We start from the raw sequence: 21594 nt of genomic DNA, 5'->3' as shown, positions 1-21594 counted from the left end.
CAGTGAGTCCTCAGCTCCCGGATGCAGTTAGGGCGACCTTGTGTAGCATAAGGAAAATTGTCTCTGAAAGGCTGTATCTGAACCCCGTGTAATGTCAGACATGCCCCTGACAACCTCTCTCCCACTCCCTTTTGTCAGGAAACGCCACATTTTGAAAACAGTTTCTTAAACTTACCCAAAACTAGAGAAAAGTGTTGAATAAAATTCACAAAGGTAGAGAGGAGGTTTAATGGACCCTCACATACATGTCACATTTGGCAGTCATCCACATGTGGCCATGTTGCCTCTATAATCCCCTTAGCCCACCACCCTGGAGTTTGTTTGTTGTTGTTGTTTTTAAGAAAAGTGTTTTAAAATAGAAATGTACTTTGCATAAAATGCTTAAAGCCTGAGTGTACGGCTCAGGCTTTTTTTTTTTTTAACCTCTATAAACACCCATTTTAATCACCCAGATCAAAATATAGACTCTTTTACATCCCCCAGACCCCCAGAAAGTTTCCCTCATCCCCCTCCAGGTCAATAACCTAGATTACTTTTAAGCAAATTAAATTAAGGATTCTTTAAAGAAAAGAATGTTTTCTCTCATGGGGGCCTGGGCGGGAAGAAGGGTGGGCAGGGGAGAAGGCTTGATGGGTGGGAAAGAAGAGCAAGAGGTAGTTAAGGTGGGGACTTTCCGATACCGCTAGATACACTGTTTGGGTTGTGCCTTTAAAGACTAAAATCGTGACTGATGCTGTAAGTTCCTTAATGATCTATGTCTGGGGTGTAGCCATGAGCAGCTAGATGCAGAAAGCCACAAGTACTAAGTTTTTAACCTTCACTAGTTGCAGTTAGACTTAACCAGGATTCAGTCGGCTTTGATTCTGACTGCTTTAACAGTTGTTTGCTTGTTGTGACTAATGAGATCTCAGGCGTGGGAGTGGGGACAGGAGCCGAAGGCCCTCGATACCAAACTGTGGCTCTCCTTTCTTTCCTGGCAGACCCCAGCAGCGACCGGCACGGCCCCGCCGCCGCCGCCGGTGCACAAGGGGTTCCGGAAGTGAGGGCCGCGCCCCCCGACCGCCGACCGCATCCATCATTGGAGTCCAGTTACCCACCCGATCTTCACAAATCATCACAGCATGGGGAAAAGCGGGCACACGGGAAAGACCCAAAAGGCAGCAGAGAGTATAGCAGACAACCCAATGAGCATCACACATGGAATGGAACTTCTAGAAAACCCGACAGTGGGGCTTGCCGACCCAAGGACCGGGCACCGGAGGGATGGAGAGAGGCGCCCCCGGAGCGGATGGTGACCAACGGCCCCAAGAGGAGGTCCCCGGAGAAGCGCAGAGAAGGCACCCGCAGCGCGGACACCACTTTGGAGAGAAGGGAGAAGCACGAGAAGAGGCGGGAGCTTTCTCCGGAGCGGAGACGCGAGCGCTCGCCCACCCGCCGAAGGGACAGCTCGCCCAGCCATCGCAGGAGGTCCCTCGAGAGACTCTTGGATCAGAAACGGTCGCCAGAGCGCAGGAGAGGGAGCTCGCCAGAGCGGAGGGCCAAGTCCACCGACCGCCGGCGGGCGCGGTCCCCCGAGCGCAGGCGCGAGCCGTCCCTGGAGAAGAGGAACAAGGAGGACCGAGTGAGCCACCGAGGAAGGGAAGAGCCCAGTGCGAAAGCGGATGCCGGCCGAAGCTCCAGACACGCCCCCGAGCAGAGAAGGCGACCTTACAAAGAATGTAGCACCGACCTCAGTATCTGAGACGCTGAGGCACAGTCCAACCTTTACCGTGTCAAAGGTTCTAAGAGGAAGGTCACAAACCTGAAATAATTTAGTTTCTTACCTGGTGAAGCGTCTGACACCCGATGATCCTATGAAGAGCAACAAACATTTTATGCATTTGAAATCTTATAAGAAAAAAATATATATATGAAAAGTGTTGTGCCTGATGTATAATATTAAAGAAAGTATTTTTAAATGCGTACTTTTTTGGAAATTATTTGCCAAATGCTGCCCCGAAGAGATACACATTTTGTTTCTACATAAACTGTAGAATTGTCAAGAATTGTTCCCTTTTGGGGGGCAATCTTTTTCTCTCCTGGTTAAATAGGGCTGTTGATCAGAATTTTCTCTAAGGGAAATTATTGATTAAGTTTAATTAATTTGATGTAGATTGTTATGTAGTGATGTAGTGCTATACTGTAGTTAGGAGTTTTTCTTTAAAAAAAAGAGCAAAAAGGCAAAAGTTATATTTGTAAAAGCTGAGGACTCTGAGATGGATTAGGATTGCCGATGATCCTAAAATTTAACTGTATGAAGAGACTACTATTGCAGATGAAGGATATTTATAGCTAAACTACACAGCACAAAGAAATGTTCCCTTCTCGAGTCATAGTTGGTTCAGAAAACAGTTCGTACTCTCCCTGGCCATAGAAAGGCACGAAGAGGAGAAGGTTGGCCGCCATTACCCAAATGTAGCCCAAGCACAGATGGTCAGGTTCATTATTAGCATCACCAACATCTAATAAGATCTCATTAAGGCAGTGCCATCACAGCTTTGCTCAACTACTAGAAGGAACGGACGGGCACTCAACACCTTCTGTGTTGTCTTGTCTGATTTGAGGCTGAATAGTGGATGGAATGGGGAACAATGTGCCCAGTGCAAGGGAGCCGTGAGAATCCTCCATACAGAAAGTGTGTTCCCCCTTTGTAGCATAAGCCCAAGGTTGCCCTTTGCCGAACTGGGGACCAGGGAGTGAGCGTTGGTAGAAGTTACCTCTGTTGATATTTAAAGAAATGAGGGGCTGGGGGTACTTTATTCTTAGAGATGCCGATTTCCCTTTGCAACCATAATAAAAGTCTCCAGGATGGTTGAAAGGGAAAAAGACACAGTCCCAGCAGTGGTAGATGGAGTTGGCAAACCTCTGCCCTCATGACAGTGTCCTTTGAGTCCTTGGACAGCCGAACAAAGCATAACCATTTTTCTTTTTAAAAACGACCCATTCTTTTGCAGTCCCGCAGGAGGTGTGGTTGGGTCGGCTTGTAGCCCCAGGATATGGTTGAAATGGATTACTGCCTAGCTGAGCCAAATGTTTGCTTGTACCTGTTGGACCACTACAGCAAACCGCTGCTTACAATGCATTGTGTATTTCTGTAGTACTGTTTTGCATTTTCCATACAGACACAAAACTTTGCAAGTCAATCACTGTTATTCTCATGGTACTGTTTAAAAAAAAAGGAAAAAGGAAAAAAAAATGGAGAAAACCAGCCAATCATTGTGTGTACAGTTAAAAATTGTAATTAATAGAGCCTGTTTAAAAAATAAAAAAAAACAACTGTTGCCTTTTTTTCTTGTATAAAAGAGAATTTATGACAAAAAAATTTAGCTGTGAGGAATGTGATATGTGTTTATATTTCTGACTATGGAACAAATTGATTCATTGGGATATATTTTAATGTAAACTAAATCAGGTATGTAAAGCTGTTTTAAAATGGGAGACTATGTAAGTAATTCTCTAAAGCTTTAGTTGGTTTGAATATCATCATTTCCTCCATGGTGAGCCTGCTTGTGAATTATTAAGCACTTGTTCGCATTCTCTGTTCTTCACTCATTTCTTGCAGTGTGCTCTGGACTTAATGCTCTTTCTGTATTGATGAGAAGCAGTATGTGGGCCAATCTTTTTATAAAACACTATGCATATATAAATATTACATTGTTCATAGCTTTATTTGACTTCTGGGTTGATACATAACATAGACTGAGTTCCTGTAGTTGTGTGGACATGCACAAAACACGTTCCTTTCCTGGAACAGAGACAATGTACTTGCTGTAGCTGAAAAGGAGGAAGAGGGTCTGTGACTGCTACTTTTATCATCAGAGTTTTCCACACAAAGCATACCTTGAGCTGTGGTAGTAAGGCTGAGGGAAAACACAACGGAATATTGACTTTTGTTTTCATCAGTTTCCTTAGGAGCCCACTTGGGGATTTTATTCCCCAGGCTCCCCTGCTAGGAATGTTCTCACTATTTCTAGCAAAATCGGTGATGTTAAATGATCGATGCTCTCACTTGTGGTCCAGAGTTTTAAATAAATGAAATCAAGGTGGATTTTTGGGAGTACATCGTGAAGGTAACGTCTTAACATCTTTCTTGTTGTCAGAGGTGATATTTGACATTTTAAAATCTGTGTGCTACCCACTTGGGCTTGGCTCAGTCTGCGAAGACTTGGTGTGGCAGTTTCCTCTGAGTTCCACACATCAGATTTGCTTTGGAAATATTGTACTGTACAGGGACTATGCATTAAGCAGAAAGATCCAGTTTTCTCTGAACTACTGTAACCTTAAATTGGAGACTGATTCTTGTGAGCCTACTTTCCCTAACCCCCCACCTCATGTAAATGTCTTGATGAGAGATAATGGATGAGTATTTTGTATGATTAAATCAAACCATTGAAGAATCCCCCTCCCACCCATTACACGGTTGATGCCTGAAAGAATGTTGGGGGGGAGAACTCGACACCCTACTTGTATTTTTTAAGTTTCTTTTGTGAAAGATTTTTTAATGCATTTTTACTGTAAAAATACATGGAAATGTATGCATTCCATAACCACTATTGCTTCTGGATTGATATCTTTCTTGTCTCTGCGTGTCTCAAATGTATCAGGGTCAAGTAATCAAGTGAAGGTGTCTGGCTCCAACTCAGTGCAACAGTAGGGCATTCTGTTGAAAGAGAAGGAATTATGGCTTTGCATCGATAGTACAGTGCCTTGCTACTCAAAGTGTGGTCCGCAGACCGCCTGCCTCATCATCACCGGAGAGGGTATTAGAAATGCAGAATCTCAGGCCACCCTAGACCTACTGCGTCAGAATGTGCCTTTAACAAGCTCCCCGGCTAATTCAAATGCACCTGAACTTTGCACAGTACAGTATAGCAAGGAACCCTGGTAAAAAGCAAAAGACCTGCTAAGCCAAGTGCTTCATCACTTTCTGTGTGATCTTGAGCAAGTTCCTTAACCTCTCTATAAGCCTCACTTTCCTCGTCTATAAACAGGCATATCTCAGAGCTGGTAAGAATGAAGTGCAAAGTGCTTAGCACACTTCTGGCATCAGAACAATCCTCAGTAGATGCCACTAATTTTTTTTTTTTTTTTTTTTTTTTTTTGAGGAGGAAGATGTTCTGCCTGGCAATGGATGTTCTCTTCTCATTGTCCCGGTTTATTTTCCAATGAAAATGAAGAAATAGATTCTCCCTCTATTAAAATGGGGAAGAAGTCCTCCTGTTTTAATAATAAAGTTAATGAACGATGTGGCTCATGCTACTTCCTTCATGAGTCTAATTACACTTACCAGTGATTTGAAATATAAAACCGAGATGCTGTGCTGTGACAGTTAAGATGGAAATGGTCTCAAAGCAGAACCTTTAGAGTTGTGTGTGGAGTTAGACATGCACCTAACTAGTCCTATTAGATGAAAAGGTTAACCAATTGGTGAGCGGCTTAACACATGTCCTGGTCGATCATGTCATTTCTAATGACTTTCCATTTCCTTCGCACAGTTTTTGGATTGTTCCTGTAGTATGATTTGGTAGTTAGGGTTTTCCTATACAACCTAAGTTCCTGGTCATTCAAAAAGGCATTGTGTTTAACAATAGCCTTCCTACAGTCCATCCCTTTTGCTGTATTTTGCTTTATTTTGTCACCGGCATGTTAATTAGAGACACTGTTCGCTTCCCCAGTATCTCTTTTGTTAAAGATGGCACCTAAAAATGGTCCCTGGCTTACGTGATAATTGAAACTATTTGCAAAGCCCATATGTCCCACAAGTTCTTTGCCTGCCATAAATAGTCACATGAAAAAGAATGTGCTGTGACTCAATTATAGCTGGATTCTTCCTGCTGATGGGCAACTCAAGAGCACCTTTGATGGTCTGCATGCATCGTGAAAGGAAGAGCCCTTTCAAGTTCCCCAACGGGATTTTTCTTATAATCAAGCAACATCATCAGCATTGTGGGTGTTCAGCACAATAAGATTCAAGTGTTTTGGGAATATGCATCATCACACGCTTCTAAGAGAGGAAATGACAAAACTGGGCCCTTTCCAACACAATTATTTGGGGGTTTTTTGTTGTTTTTTGTTTTTTTGCAGGAGCAGGCCCTCTGTGAAAAATTTTTTTACTAGTTCCACCCATCGATGTGTTTATGCATTGTGCTCTTCATCAGGAGCTGGTTGTATGGTTTTTCTTCTCTAATGCAAGTATTAGAGGAATGCTGGATCCAAAATACAAGATCTTCTTGGAAGCACATGCCTTGAAGCAAGATGGCATCAACAGTAAATACTCAGGTGCCACAAGTGACCGTCACCTTCTAATAAATCGCTGTTCTTCCCAACTGGAAAGTCTTCATTGTCACATCCCTTGAAGAAATAACAACTTGATCTGCACAGCCTGGAACACTACCCACCAATAAGCACTGTCCTTTTAAGTATATTCATCCCTCCGGGAATGAACTCTGATCTCAAAGGATCACAGGGTTGAAGAGAAAGTAGCTCAGAAAGGCTGCTAATTCTTGCCTGTTACTCATTTCTTCCTCTGACACATATTGAGGACCAACTCTGTGCCCGGGTGCATGGTGGGGCTAGAAATACCTGCTTCCTGGTCTCCAGAGTTTATACCTGGGTGCGAAAGGCAAACACACAAACACAAATAAACTATATACCAAGCAGAAGTTCAGGATCTGTGAGAGTAATTAATAGGGGATGTAGCCAAATTGAGAAAGGTTATAATTCTAGAAGGAAGAGAAGGAGTTAACTGGTGAAAAAGGGAGAAGTATAGCCTGAGGCGAGGGAGGGAGTGTGGTCCAACAGGGAAGGAGGCACACCAGGAAGGGCCAGGCAACTTTGTTCTGAATTTTAGCCTTCAGAGTAACGGGTCCTTTGAAGAGTAACAGAGCTCCTGGTGAGCTGTGTGTGCTTGGGCCAGGGGAAGGGGAGCCGGGGGAGGGGGGGCGGCCTGCGTAGGTTTGAGCTGCCGGAAGATGACCTTGCGCCGGAAGATGACCTTGCGCCGCCACAGGGACAGTGGTCTGAGGAGGGTGGGGCTGAAGCCTGTGAGGCTCTAGACAGTCCAGGAAAACCATTCTAGATAAGGCAGGAGTTCTCAGCTGAAAAGTCCCCAGGCCCTTGTTTATCATCCTATTACAAGAATTCATTCTCTATATCTTTGTAAATACCTGCAGAACATTCACTACCTGATTTCTTCTGTTAAAGGCAATCCTTTACTATTCCACCTGGTTTCCTCTGAGTTTACAAATTTCTACCTCCCTACCGTTTTTGTTTTTTTTTCTTCAGACCCTGGTTTCAAACCTTGTAATCTTGTTTTTACTTTTTTCTTTTTCTTTTTTTTTTTTTAGATTAACCACATTTTTCTCAACCTATAGAGCCCAATTAAGCGATAGTTTTTGTCAAACATGCCTTGTGTTTGCGTGTTGAAAAAGGAGCCATTCCTATAATAGCCTACTTTGAAAAGCAGTGTTTTTTTTAATTTACAAAACTAATTCATACTTAATAAAATATTCAAGCATGTCAGGAGAGTATAAAGTAAAAGGCAACTTCCTTCCTTACCATCTGTCAATCCCAGTGCAGAAAAGTAACTATTACTAACAGCTTGGTTCATGACATTTATGATTTTTTTCTATTTATATATAACTGTGTATATGTTTATGTAGTTTGGGGGTTTTTTTTTTAAAGATTTTATTCATTTATTTGATAGCGTGAGCAGGGAGAGGGGCAGGGAGAAGGGCAGAAAGAGAGGGAGAAGCAGACTCCCCACTGAGCAGGGAGCCCGATGCGGGGCTCCATCTCAAGATCCTGAAATCACAAGCCAAGCCAAAGAGCCAGCCGAAGGCCGATGCTCAATCAACTGAGCCACCCAGGTACCCCTGGGGTTTTATTTTTATGCAAAAAAATAGACAAATAGGTACATACAATTTTAGGCTTTTAGGCACTGTACCTTATCTTATATATTGTGGATATATATAAGTTTTATAAATGGAATATATATATAAAACATATATATAGTTTTCCATGTTAGAATATATATATGTATATACATGTAGAATATAGTACATATATATATATATCTCAAATACCTCATTTATTCTATTTCTCTACCAGTCTTTCCTCCCTTCCCTCCTGGATTACTGCAATAGCATTCCTACTTTTCTCCCTCCCTTTACCCTTGCCTACCTATAGACTCTTCCACACAGCAGCCAGAAGGATTCCTTTAAAACATCAAGCGAAAGGTCAAAGTCTGACGCCAGGCTACATACAAGGCCTGTGAGGTCCCGCCCCTCCTTTCTGGGTGACCCTTCTTCACCATTTCCCTTCCAGCCACACTCCAGGCACACTCCCAGCCTTCTTAGGGCCTTTGCTCTAGTTAGTCCCCCTGCCTGTGCCTGGAAAGTTCTTTCCCCAAAGATTCATGGCTGACCACCCTATTTAAAACAGCAACTGGATTTCCCTTCTACTCTTTTCCCCTCCATAGCACTTCCACTTCTAACACCTTGTATAATTTATGTTTACTTATTGTCTTTATGGTTTGTCACCTGTTTTCCACCTCTAGAATCTGGGCTGGCTTTGTGGACGAGGAACCTGTGCTTAGGTTCCACGGGGCCCTGCACTTAGGAGGGCCCCGTCCTTGGTTTAATGTTCCACCGTCACCATCTTAAACTTTTACTAATTTGTGAACAAGGAAGAGCCACATTTTCAATTTGCACTGGGTCTCAAAAATTATATAGCTGGCCTTGTCTTGAATATAAACTTCATGAGGACAAGGATGTTTGTCCTGAACTCTGATGAAGTCCAACATCCTGGAACAGGATCCTATTTATAGTAGGTGCGCATAGTAGGTGCTCAGGAAATAGAAGTATTCTGCTTTCTCTTAGTAGTTTCACATTCTGAAGTTGACCTCCATCTATTTTCCTAGTCCCTATGGATTAAAAAACATGGGGCAGTGAGCAACCTTATATATAAAACTTGGTACCCTTGAGTGGTTTGGCTTAAATAATTTTGAAAGAATACATTGTGACTGGTAGTTCCTTTTTACTTCTGATGACATTGAGATTATTGAGACTTGGCATGTTTTCACTGGGAACAGCTGTTTTTTAAAAAGCAAGGTGCTTGCAGGCTACAGAGCTGTCTCATCAGATGAGAGTTACTACCACACACAGCATAGCCACCAAGCCAAATGTGGATGGCCTTGACTACACATTGGCATCACCTGGGAGCTTTAGAGATGTTCATGCCTGGGCCCAGCCCCAGATATTTTCAGGTAATTAGGCAGGGATGTGGCCTGGCTTTTTTAAAGTTCCCAGGGATTCCCAACAGGCAGCCGTAACATTCTCCATCTGCTTTAACCCCATGGACTGTGTGGGATGGAACGGGTCCGCTTTGCTCCTCCCTTCTTCATAGTGTCCGCAGGTTGCCTTCTTTAGTCTGCAATATAACAGCAGCTCGAAGGAAGGACGGCTAGAGAATATTTTCCCAAAGTAAACAAAGAACCTTTTCAAATTTCAGGAAGTTATTTGCCAGACATACAGATAGTGGACATACAGATGTATTGATTGTGAATTCTATTCAATATTACTGTCACCACTAAACTTGTTCATTAATAAGAATAATTGAGAGACTGCTACATTTTCAATGAGATCAGAGCATCATCCTGTAAACCAAGATGTAGCCAGAGTACTTTCACTTAAATTCATCTGAGAAATATTTTAATGCTCTTATTAAATGGGACATGTGGTATGTGAAAATCTAACAAGAAAGAGAGAGAATAATGAATAATTAGGGATTAGCATTCGTAAGGGTGAAAGATTGTTTTCTCACAAATTTTTCCAAAGTATTTATGATGTGCCCCTCCACCCCCCAACACACACATAACTACATTTAGCAGACAACTTTGGGGCTGAAAAGTAATTATGTCAGGACGGAATAAGTGGAATAAGGCATTCCTATGACCAAAACAACATACATGCCTTAAAATTTCAGGGGAAGGGGCGCCTGGGTGGCTGTCTTTAAGCGACTGCCCTTGGCTCAGGTCATGATCCCAGGGTCCTGGGATCGAGCCCCGCATCGGGCTCCCTGCTCCGCGGGAAGCCTGCTTCTCCCTCTCCCACTCCCCCTGCTGTGTTCCCTCTCTCGCTGTGTCTCTCTCTGTCAAATAAACAAAATCTTCAAAAAAAATTTTTTTTCAGGGGAACAACATTCTTGGGACAATACTGCTAGGCCTTATTGCAACTTACCTAGAAACTCTGGTATTAGCATAAGAGACTCTAACACTGACCCAGCCCAGGGGTGCAGGACCCACCATTGATACACCTAGCCCTCACTCAGGACCAGAGGAAAACTCAAAGATGTATGTGAAATAGTCATCTAATCTAGAACTAAGTAATATCCTTCACTGGCTGTGGAATGCGGCAAGACCAGTAAAAATGTCGTCTCTCCAACCCAACAATTTGACGGTCCTCCCTATAACTACTTCTTCTAGAAGGAATTTTGTGAGTCAGATGCCCACCTGATCCTTGGAGATTATATCTTAGTTGACTTTAACTCCTTCCATTATTTCCTGAAACTGTAGTTTCGTTCAAAGCAGTCTGTTAGCAAATATGTGCTGAGGACTGTTTTTCCAGGCATGGTGCTGGGCACTCAGTGTCAAGCAAATGTCACAAAACCCCAAACTTCCTGAAGTTTAGAGTCTACCAGACATTAAATCATTGTGTTAAATTGTCATAAAAGCTGTGAAGGGGCCCCTGGGTGGCTCAGTTGGTTAAGCAACTGCCTTCGGCTCAGGTCATGATCCCGGAGTCCTGGAATCGAGTCCCACATCGGGCTTCCGGCTCATCAGGGAGCCTGCTTCTCCCTCTGACCCTCTCCCCTCTCATGCTGTTTCTCACTCTCTCAAATAAATAAATAAATAAATAAAAGCTTAAAAAAAAAAAAAAAAAGCTGTGGAGGTGTATGTGGTGCCCACGAGGGTCTGTAAAGAAGTGAGCTTGATCCGAATTGTGCAAAGTAGGCAAGGGGGTGAAAGGCTCTCCCAGACTGGGCGAAGGGAGTGCAGCATATTCCAGGAGTGGGGCCGAGACCCATGGGACTAACGATCTAGGAAAGCCAGACCTGGCAGGTGTCTGTGAGCCTTAGAGACAGAGACCCACTGTCTATTCCCAATGGGAGAGAAAAGAGAGACCAAAGGAGCAATTATGGGGGACCAAGAAATATCTTCCCCATCGCTGAATTATTTCCCACAATGAAAAGGAGTGAAAACAGCCCACATTCAATGTTTTTACAATCCTAAAACCCACTTGGATAACTACAAATATGGGAAGGGAAAAAAAAATTCACGTATTGGTCTCCTTTTCACAAAGGAGCAGATATTTTATTTATTCTTCCTTTGAAAGCCACATTTGGGTTTTAGAAAGCAGGCAAGCAGGCTCAGGCTGGGAATACTGCTGCCAGTCACTTTCTGCTAACGGGCAGGTGTTATTGGAAACTTGTAACACAGGGAAACATTTCCTGTAGATAGATGAACAAAATTATTGAGCAGTGTCACGAACCCCATGAAATCACCAGTCTGGCTTCTAATGTCTTTTCCCCTCAACCTATTTTTGTTTTATTTTAGCAATGTATTTCATGGGGGTTATTTTTATTTCTTTGGTGTATTTCATCTGGACTGTTTTTGTTTCATTCTTCATTTGTATTAAGCATTTGTTTTCTCTCTCTTTCTGAATTCCACTGAAGTGAATTGAATGAAAAAATCCCAAAAGCCCATGCCTAGAGAATGAAAATGTCTTTATTGTCCTTCCTATTAATGAACTTTAATTTGAATTTTGAGGAAGATGGTGTTCCTTCGTGCCCCTCCTCCACAACATCATGGAAGGTTATACTCAAATGTTGGGAAATGATCTGGTCCATTTATAGAAGTTAGAGCAGAAATAATTCCATATGCTTTACCATTTTATCCTACTTTTAGGAGGGGCTGGAACTGGGCATCACTGAGAACATGACTCAGACTTTGAAAAGACTAGAAAAGTGGATGAGACAAAAACCCTTAATTTTTTATTTGTTTTATGATACGAGTCATACATACTACATTAGCTTTGTTTAAAAGATCCAAAGAGTATAAGCTGAAAACTCCTGTTGACCACACCCGTCTCCGATCGTAGTGTTCTCTAGGAGCTAGCCACCGTTAGGGGCCCTTCTCCCTGACACATCACTATATGTGTGCAAACGCCCGAGCTCCAAATACGGTCACATGGGGTTCGGGCTTCAACATATGAACTGTGGGGGTACAGAGTTCACTCCATAACATACAAAAGGGATGTACTATACTTTATCCAATCACTTTATCTGCCATAGGATAAATTCCTTTACATTTTCTTTTAAGTGCATGATTTTGTCCCCTTGGTCTAAAACAGACCACGATTTCCTTCGCCTCTGGGGCGCGTGGGAAAGCTGGGGAGAGGGCATGGAGATGGGGGAAGGACAGAGAAGGGAGAGACTGATTTCTAAACGGCTGATATCCAATTACTCATTCTCACTAGCCCACGGAGTTTTCAGCTGCTTCTCTCCCCACTAAGAAAGTGGGAGAATCTGGCATTTGAGGGTGCAAAGTTGGAGGAGGCAGGCAGGGCCAGAAATGTCCTGTGTGGGCTGCAAGACTTCCCTGAAAAGTAGCATTGCCAGTGAGAGGCCTGGGAAACTAAAAACGCTCTAGGCCACAGGCAGACACCCCCAGCTCAGGCTCCAGCCACTACCTGACAGAGCTCCACGGAGCCGGGGCGGGGTGGGGGGGGGCGTTGCATCCAGTTGCCAAAATGCAGCAATCACCCTTTGCGCACCATTTAGGAACCCTGTGTGTGCAGGTACACACAAGTCCTCTTACACTATGGGAAAATCTGGAATTCTTTGTCCATTTAGGGCAATTTATCTTTTCTGGTAAATCTACAAGGGCCCTCTGGATGTGTGCCTACTGGAAAGAAATACTTTGACCTCTTTTCTAAGCCACTGGTTCTCACCCAGCAGGGGTTCTGGCCCCCAGGGCACAGCTAGCAATGTCTGGAGACATTCTGATGGTCACAGCTGGAGGAGGGGGAAGGGGTAGTGCTCCCCGCATCTAGTAGGTGGAGGCCAGGGATGCCGCTGAACATTCTACAAGGCACGAGACAGAGCCCACAACAAAGAAGCATCTAGCCCAGGGATTCCTGGCCCGCTCATTTGGAAGAGCATTCAACTCTTGCTCTTGGGGTTGGGAGTTCAAGCCCCATGTGGGGTGGGCGGTTTACTTTTTAAAGAAATTAATTAATTAAATTTAAAAAACATATCAAAAAAAGTATCTAGCCCAAAGCATCAATTGTGCCAAGCTTGAAAAAAGCTGTTCTAAGCCAAATGATAAGATTTGCTGGGGTCTTGCCCCTGGGGAAATAATTTCAAAGAATACTGACATCTTGTTTTGCCTAAAATGTAATTCGTAGGTAAGCCTGCATGCCTTCAAAATTGCCGATTTGATTCTTTGAAATGGTGGATATATTAGTAAACAATTTCCTTTTATTGTTTACAGATGACTACTGAAGCAGTCTGGTCGGTTTCGGAGGTGTAACACCCAGGATTCTTGGAGAATGGTTCACGACTCCGATAGCCAACCTGAGGTTATTCAGTCGGATTACTTCTCATTATCAAGTGGCCTTGACTTGAATTTCAGCCCCCCCACTGAAGCTTCGCCTTGAGTTAAATAATAATACATGCTATGAGGACTAATTAGTTCACTTTTGTAAGGTGCTTTAGAGATAAGAAGCCCCTGCTTTGAGTGCTAACTACTACAAGTAGGCAAATTAGGCACTTTTTAGCCATTACTGGTCGCTTTGATCCTGCCTGGCTTCTCACTCGCCCGAGCAGTTAGTTCACTGGGAGGGAGAATATTGGAATAAGCAGTGGTGGTCCACAGTGGAAAGACGCAAAGCTCAGTTGTGATGGCTTTTTTCAGATTCTCTTTTAGTGGTTAAGAGAAGGAGAAAAACATCCCCAAGGGTAATTAAAATTCCTTAGTAGTGATGGCAGACTTGAAGGTATTACCTCTGAAACACCAATAAGTAAATTAGGGAGATGGTGTGTTTCCCCATTTATATTCATCCATTCTGTGTGTTCCTTTCTCCTCCCCTACGCCACCTGTACCTCTCCCCTCCCCGCCCCACCAGGAGGAAAGCGTGCTTACCAGACTCTGCTACAGATCTCCCAAGTAAACCACAACATGTGTTAGGAAATCTTTGTGTTCTGTGTAGACTCCGTCTTTTAACCCCTTTGGAGTTGGCTTCCTTCTTCCTTTGTAACAACTGTCATTGTCACCTTCATCCTATATTTGCATCACCTTTGTCGTTTGGGAAAAAATGAAGCCAAAACGGGCCAGGCACTCTCCTGGGGGCCCCTGAGATAGATATGATTAGCCCCAATTTGCAGATGAAGTAACTGAGGCTCACAGAGGCTGCTCTCTCCACCATGGACACAGAGCTGGGAAGGAACGATGCTAGGGCTGATGGTTTCAAAGTCATTGTTGTATTCTTTCTAGAACCTCAAACTTAAAGAAATTTCCCTGCACTCTGTTTTTCATCGGCTTTTGTCCTCCTGGGAGTCTAGCAGGAAAGGTGGCATTGTCTGTTCTTCCGATAAAGAGATAAGAGATAATGAACTTGCCTAGGAACACCAACAAGTCTGTTGGTGAATTCACCTTGCTGATCTCTCACACACTTGCTCCTCAGCCCCCACAGTTTGGTTTTCCCATGGACCCCTTGTGACCCTGAGCCCACGGAGGCCATCTGTCCTAATAGATGCGTCTAGTGCCACTACCCTGCTTTTCATCTCTTCCCTTTCTGGGGCCCTGAACACAGCTGACCACTCCCTCCTTGGTTCTCTGCCTTTGCCTTTGGTGTTTCCTGCCTCCCGTCTGACCCTTGCTTCATCCGCCTTTATTGTCTCCTTGTCCCGATGTACCCTTCAGACACTGAGGGCTCCCTGGGGGACCATCTTGCACATTCTTTTCCACTTTGGTGATTTCATCTATTTCCATGGCTTAGATCAGTGGTTCCCAAACTTTGCTGCGTATCAAAATCACCGGGGGGGGGGGAGCTTTAAAACATCCCAGTACCCAGATTGCACCATAGACTAATTAGATCAGAATCTCTGATCATCAGCGTTTTTGTTTTGTTTTTGTTTTTTTTTTAGGCTCCCTAGGTGATTTCAAAATGCAGCCAAGTGCAAGAACCAGGGGTATGAAATCATCCTCTTGATGTGATTCTTAGGCACGCACTTCTAGCTGCCACCTTTCCCCTCAAGATGAGATGTCTGTCTCCTCCTGGGCCCTCTGTCCCACGGACACCTCTAACTCAGCACGTCCAAAGAGTAGGGTCGTCAGATTTAGCAAGTAAAAATACAGAAGGCTCCATTACATTTGTATTTCAGATAACCAATGAATCACTTTTTAGTAGAAACAGGTTCTAAGTATTCCATGGGACATTTAGGGATATCCCCCTAAATTATTTGTTGCTTATCTGAAATTCACACGTAACTGGGTCTCCTGCATTTTATCTGGCAATTCTATGGGAGAAGAAATGAACTGTCTTTGAATTGCCTCTCTGGCTACGGCCCCAGAGCCTTCTTTGACCAGTTTCTTTCTCTTTCAGCCTCACGCCCAGTCGCGGCTCTTTTGACTCTGGCTCTGCAGTCCTGAAATGCTTCTCAGATCTTTCCTTCCCACTTCTCCGTCGATGCTTCTGCCCTCATCCTAGCTTACCTTTGGGATTGTGTTCGCTCTCTACCTTGACCCCTTTACTCTTTCCTCTGATCCTCTCCTTTCCATGATTTCCAAAATGACCTCATAAAACACAGATCTGCTCTTGTCACTCTGCCCTGTGGGAGCATCCAATGGCCACTCATTGCCAAAGGCAGGGTGGGGTGCACCCCTCAGAACCAGACCCCCACCTCACTTTCCAGCAGCTGAGCCCCCTCCGCCAGCGCTCCCAGGCACCCAGTCCAAGGGACACCATGTCCTGGTGTTTGCCGATGCTGCTTGCTTGACCTACGGTATCTTCCCCTTCCTAACAACCAACACAAACAGAACGGACTCATCTTAGAGCCATCCTCGTCACTTTCTAACCCATTCGTAATTGCGGTAGGTTTTCTTACAGCTCCTGCTGCCTGTCGACCACTTCTCTTCATCCTCACCGCGCATGCTCGTTCAACATGCCAGCATCTTGAGCCTGGACTAATGTAATAGATTTCCGATTAGTCTCACTGCTTCTACACTTGCTCCCCTCCTAGAGTTTGCCTTTATTAGACGTAGGTCAGACCTTGTGCCTTATCTGCCTGGTGGCCCCTCCCTACTTCATCACACCCAGTCCTCTCTCTGGTTACCCCAGGCAAATGCAGTACAGAGCAGCCTGACTTCCCATGGCCAGAACCTGACCTTAGGTGCCCGTGAGCTTTCTTTGGCCAGCGGAGCCGGTTCTTACTGAGAGCAACAGGCTAGCAACACCAGGGAATTAAAGGTCCCAAACCTAGTGACCTTCAACCCATGCTTCTCAAGCCTTTGGTGTATGACCTACACTGTTTCTTGGCGGTCCCAGCAGGATTAAGTGTCAGTGGCTTATACTGGTCATTTGCTTAAGCCACAATTCATTGGTTCTTTCTGGTCTCAGTCTCATTTTCCCACTCATGTATTGGCTCTGCCTGGGATCACTGCCCAAATAAGCTATTTGCCCTGGAATCCTTGACTCAGGGTCTGCTGCTGGGGATTGCCGAGCTAAGACAGTAGTGAACTCTTAGTAATCTTTTCCCAGTGTGTTAGGTCATTAACAGCCATTAGTGAGTGATGAGTAGGAGAACATAAAAATTGAAGGACTGCACAGAATCGAGAGACTTTGAATGAATGCCTTTTTATGATACCTCCAGATTGACCTATTTCCTCTTTCTCACTGAAGCTCATTGAAAGCTGGGGAGAATTCCTTTTTTCTTTTCCTTTTTTTTTTTTTAAAGTAATCTCTATGCCCAATGTGGGGCTCAGATTCACCACCCCGAGATCAAGAGTTACATGCTCCACTGACCGAGCCAGGCAGGCACCCCTGAGAAGAATTTTGGGGGTAACTCCCTGCCTGTGTAACTCCCTGCAACCTCTTAAGTCCCCTTTTAGCCGCAGAATTTGTGCCCCAGGGCTCCACGTTTATAGTTTCTAACCCTAGTCACAGATGATTGGACCAAGGTGGCCCTCTGACTCAAGTCAGACCAATAAAATCCACTCTGTCAGGAATGTGGACTTAAGACAGAGACATTCTGGTTCAGTCTGAATTAAGAAAAATAAAACATAGCAATAACAGGACAGCAATTTTCCACCCCATATTTCCTAACCACATGAGCTAGGTAACAGAAAATGCTAGTCTGAAGAGAGAGACTCACAAGTAGACAGATGAAAGAGAGTGAAGACTAATCTTGGTTCCGGCTCTTCTCCAGCCTCCTCCTGAAGTTCAGATGCATCTCTGTCCCTGGGTTCTAAGAGGCACCCTGCATCCTTATAATGCTGTGTTGTTTTTAACGCCTTACACAGCTCAAGTTGGTTTCTGGTATTTGCAACCAAAGGGTTAGAATGAAAATAGTTTCCATGGAGCTTGCTACAAAAAAAGTTAAATGTCTTTGATTTACTTTCCAGGTGGAAGATTTTTTTGTCCAGATCACTCAGGTGGCCAAATACAAAGCATCCTATGCCCACAGGAGGACTGTCTGGATGACAGTGAGGAGCACAGTGCTTTGTGCTTTTGTTTCCTGATGATAGCCTTTTTGTTTTTTGAAATTTTCCTCCTTTATTTGCCTACCCTAATAGAGTATTTTGAAGGCCTTTTATTTCTTAAGACTTCTTGTTTCTGGTAAGTCCTAAATTTGGGAAAAAAGTATATTCTATGGTGATCACCCTTGAAATTAGAAATTACTTTTCTCAAGCATGGTTTAACAAAGGATGGAAGCAATGCCATCTTTCAGCTATTCCAGAAATTTGATACACTGGAGGATGCCTGGCTGGCTCAGTTGGTGGAGTCTGTGACTCTTGATCTTAGGGTTGTTAGTTCGAGCTCCAGTTTGGGTGTCGAGATCACGTAAAAAATTTTTAAAAATCTTTAAAAAAAATAAAAAATGAAAAATTGATATATCAGTACACAGGCTTTCAAAGAATCTGAATCAATCAATTGATTTTTCCTACTCTTCCCCTGCTTACGTGATACCATGAGGTGCTCCAGGCCTGAGAAAGTGTGTTGCTAGTGACATGGTATTGGAGTGGCCACAGTGGTAGACAGGCTGCACTGGTCTCTCTGTATTCATCCTTTTTGCTCTGAAATTTATAGTTCCATTTCAGTGTGATTCTGGGCCAGCTCGGTGGCTTGCCTCAGCCCAAAGAATGTAGTGGACAAGACGGCCCAACAATTGAGAGCCTCAGTTTCAAGAGGCTTTGCATACATCACTCGTTTTCTTGCATAATTGGTCTTGCTTACTTTCGAACTCCAGCCATGCCAAGAGAACCAGCCCTGGCTAGTGTTCTGAAGAATGAGAGATGACATGGGGCAGAACCAAGTCATCCTCATGGAGGCTGTGGGAGACCAGCCAGCCCCAGCCAACCTACCAGCTGACTACAGACACATGAGCATCCCTGGCCCAATTAGCAGAACCATCCAGGTGATCCATGGACTTTGGAGAGATGATACACTGTTGTTGTCTAACATAAAACTTGAAAGGAAAAGCTATTACAGTTCCAACTATGTGTTACTATAAATTTTCAACAGATTTGGAGGCTATATTCTAAATGAATGCCTTAATATGGGCTAGCACGTATACACGAAAGTCACTCTACAGATGACTTGGTGTCATCTGAAAAAGATTAATCCTGCAGAGCCAAACTTGAACGACTAGAGCCTATGAGTCCAAATCCCAGCCGTGGCCAGTTTTTGTTAATACAGTGTTGGGGGGAACCTATCACACTCATTTGTTTGCACGTTATCTATGGTTCCTTTTATGCCACAGTGGTGGGGTTGTATCACTTTTTTAAAAATAATTTGTTATTGTTATGTTAATCACCATACATTACATCATTAGTTTTTGATGTAGTGTTCCATGATTCATTGTTTGTGCATAACACCCAGTGCTCCACGCAGAATGTGCCCTCTTTAATACCCATCACCAGGCTGACCCATCCCCCGCCCCCTCCCCTCTAGAATCCTCAGGTTGTTTTTCAAAGTCCATCATCTCTAATGATTGGTCTCCCTCTCCGACTTACTCCCCTTCATTCTTCCCCTCCTGCTATCTTCTTCTTCTTTTTTTTTCTTAACATATATTGCATTATTTGTTTCAGAAGTACAGATCCATGATTCATCAGTCTTGTACAATTCACAGCGCTCACCATAGCACATACCCTCCCCGATGTCTATCACCCAGCCACCCCATCCCTCCCACCCCCCACCACTCCAGCAACACTCAGTTTGTTTCCTGAGATTAAGAATTCCTCATATCAGTGAGGTCATATGATACATGTCTTTCTCTGATTGACTTATTTCACTCAGCATAACACCCTCCAGTTCCATCCACGTCGTTGCAAATGGCAAGATCTCATTCCTTTTGATGGCTGCATAATATTCCATCGTGTATATATACCACTTCTTCTTTATCCATTCATCTGCCAATGGACATCTTGGCTCCTTCCAGTTTGGCTATTGTGGACATTGCTGCTATAAACATTGGGGTGCATGTACCCCTTCGGATCCCTACATTTGTATCTTTGGGGTAAATACCCAGTAGTGCAATTGCTGGATCGTATGGTGGCTCTATTTTCAAATGTTTGAGGAACCTCCATACTGTTTTCCACAGTGGCTGCACCAGCTTGCATTCCCACCAACAGTGTAGGAGGGTTCCCCTTTCTCCGCATCCCCGCCAACATCTGTCGTTTCCCGACTTGTTAATTTTAGCCATTCTGACGGGTGTGAGGTGGTATCTCATTGAGGTTTTGATTTGGATTTCCCTGATGCCGAGCGATGTTGAGCACTTTTTCATGTGTCTGTTGGCCATTTGGATGTCTTCTTTGGAAAAATGTCTGTTCATGTCTTCTGCCCATTGCTCGACTGGATTATTTGTTCTTTGGGTGTTGAGTTTGATAAGTTCTTCATAGATCTTGGATACTAGCCCTTTATCTGATCTGTCATTTGCAAATATTTTCTCCCATTCTGTCGGTTGTCTTTTGGTTTTGTGGACTGCTTCTTTTGCTGTGCAAAAGCCTTTAATCTTGATGAAATCCCAATAGTTCATTTTTGCCCTTCCTTCCCTTGCCTTTGGCGATGTTTCTAGGAAGAAGTTGCTGTGGCTGAGGTTGAAGAGGTTGCTGCCTGTGTTCTCCTTTAGGATTTTGATGGACTCCTGTCTCACGTTTAGGTCTTTCAACCATTTGGAGTCGATTTTTGTGTGTGGTCTAAGGAAGTGGTCCAGTTTCATTCTTCTGCATGTGGCTGTCCAATTTTCCCAACACCATTTGTTGAAGAGACTGTCTTTTTTCCATTGGACATTCTTTCCTGCTTTGTCAAAGATGAGTTGACCATAGAGTTGAGGGTCCATTTCTGGGCTCTCCATTCTGTTCCATTGATCTATGTGTCTGTTTTTGTGCCAGTACCATACTGTCTTGATGACGACAGCTTTGTAATAGAGCTGGAAGTCCGGAATCGTGATGCCGCCAGCTTTGCTTTTCTTTTTCAATATTCCTCTGGCTATTCGGGGTCTCTTCTGGTTCCATACAAATTTTAGGATTATTTGTTCCATTTCTTTGAAAAAGGTGGATGGTATTTTGATGGGGATTGCATTGAATGTGTAGATTGCTCTAGGTAGCACTGACATCTTCACAATGTTTGTTCTTCCAATCCATGAGCATGGAACGTTTTTCCATTTCTTTGTGTCTTGTTCAATTTCTTTCATGAGTATTTTATAGTTTTCTGAGTACAAATCCTTTGCCTCTTTGGTTAGATTTATTCCTAGGTATCCTATGGTTTTGGGTGCCGTTGTAAATGGGATCGACTCCTTGATTTGTCTCTCTTCTGTCTTGTTGGTGTATAGGAATGCCACTGATTTCTGTGCATTGATTCTATAGCCTGCTACTTGACTGAATTCCTGTATGAGTTCTAGCAGTTTTGGGGTGGAGTCTTTTGGGTTTTCCACATAAGTATCATATCGTCTGCAAAGAGTGAGAGTTTGACTTCCTCTTTGCCAATTTGGATGCCTTTGGTTTCTTTTTGTTGTCTGATTGCTGTGGCTAGGACTTCTAATACTATGTTGAATAGCAGTGGTGAGAGTGGACATCCCCGCCGCGTTCCTGACCTTAGGGGAAAAGCTCTCAGCTTTTCCCCATTGAGAATGATATTCGCTGTAGGTTTTTCAGAGATGGCTTTTATGATATTGAGTTATGTACCCTCTATCCCTATACTCTGAAGAATTTTGATCAAGAAAGGATGCTGTACTTTGTCAAATGCTTTTTCTGCATCTATTGAGAGGATCATATGA

The 21594-nt window shown here is 43.7% G+C and overlaps 1 protein-coding gene across 14 annotated transcripts in view; it reads left to right on the top strand.

The window, feature by feature from the left end:
* Positions 1 to 4584, top strand: part of MAGI1 (membrane associated guanylate kinase, WW and PDZ domain containing 1) — a 615875-nt gene extending 611291 nt beyond the window's left edge. For 11 of the 14 annotated variants that reach the window (XM_073901515.1, XM_073901510.1, XM_073901509.1 and 8 more), the window contains one exon: positions 981 to 4584. In XM_073901515.1, coding sequence (XP_073757616.1) covers positions 981 to 1741 — 761 coding nt within the window. In that variant the 3' untranslated portion in view covers positions 1742 to 4584. The remainder of the gene's footprint in view (positions 1 to 980) is intronic. The other 3 variants (XM_025885553.2, XM_073901514.1, XM_073901513.1) reach the window with 1 other exon arrangement.
* The last annotated feature ends 17010 nt before the right edge of the window (positions 4585 to 21594 follow it).

The sequence above is a fragment of the Callorhinus ursinus genome, unplaced genomic scaffold, assembly GCF_003265705.2.
Source record: "Callorhinus ursinus isolate GAN/ISIS: 27379988/994484 unplaced genomic scaffold, GSC_fseal_2.0 scaffold15, whole genome shotgun sequence".
NCBI lineage: Eukaryota > Metazoa > Chordata > Mammalia > Carnivora > Otariidae > Callorhinus > Callorhinus ursinus.
The sequence above is the reverse complement of the archived record's forward strand: the minus strand, read 5'-3'. Positions and strand labels throughout refer to the sequence as shown.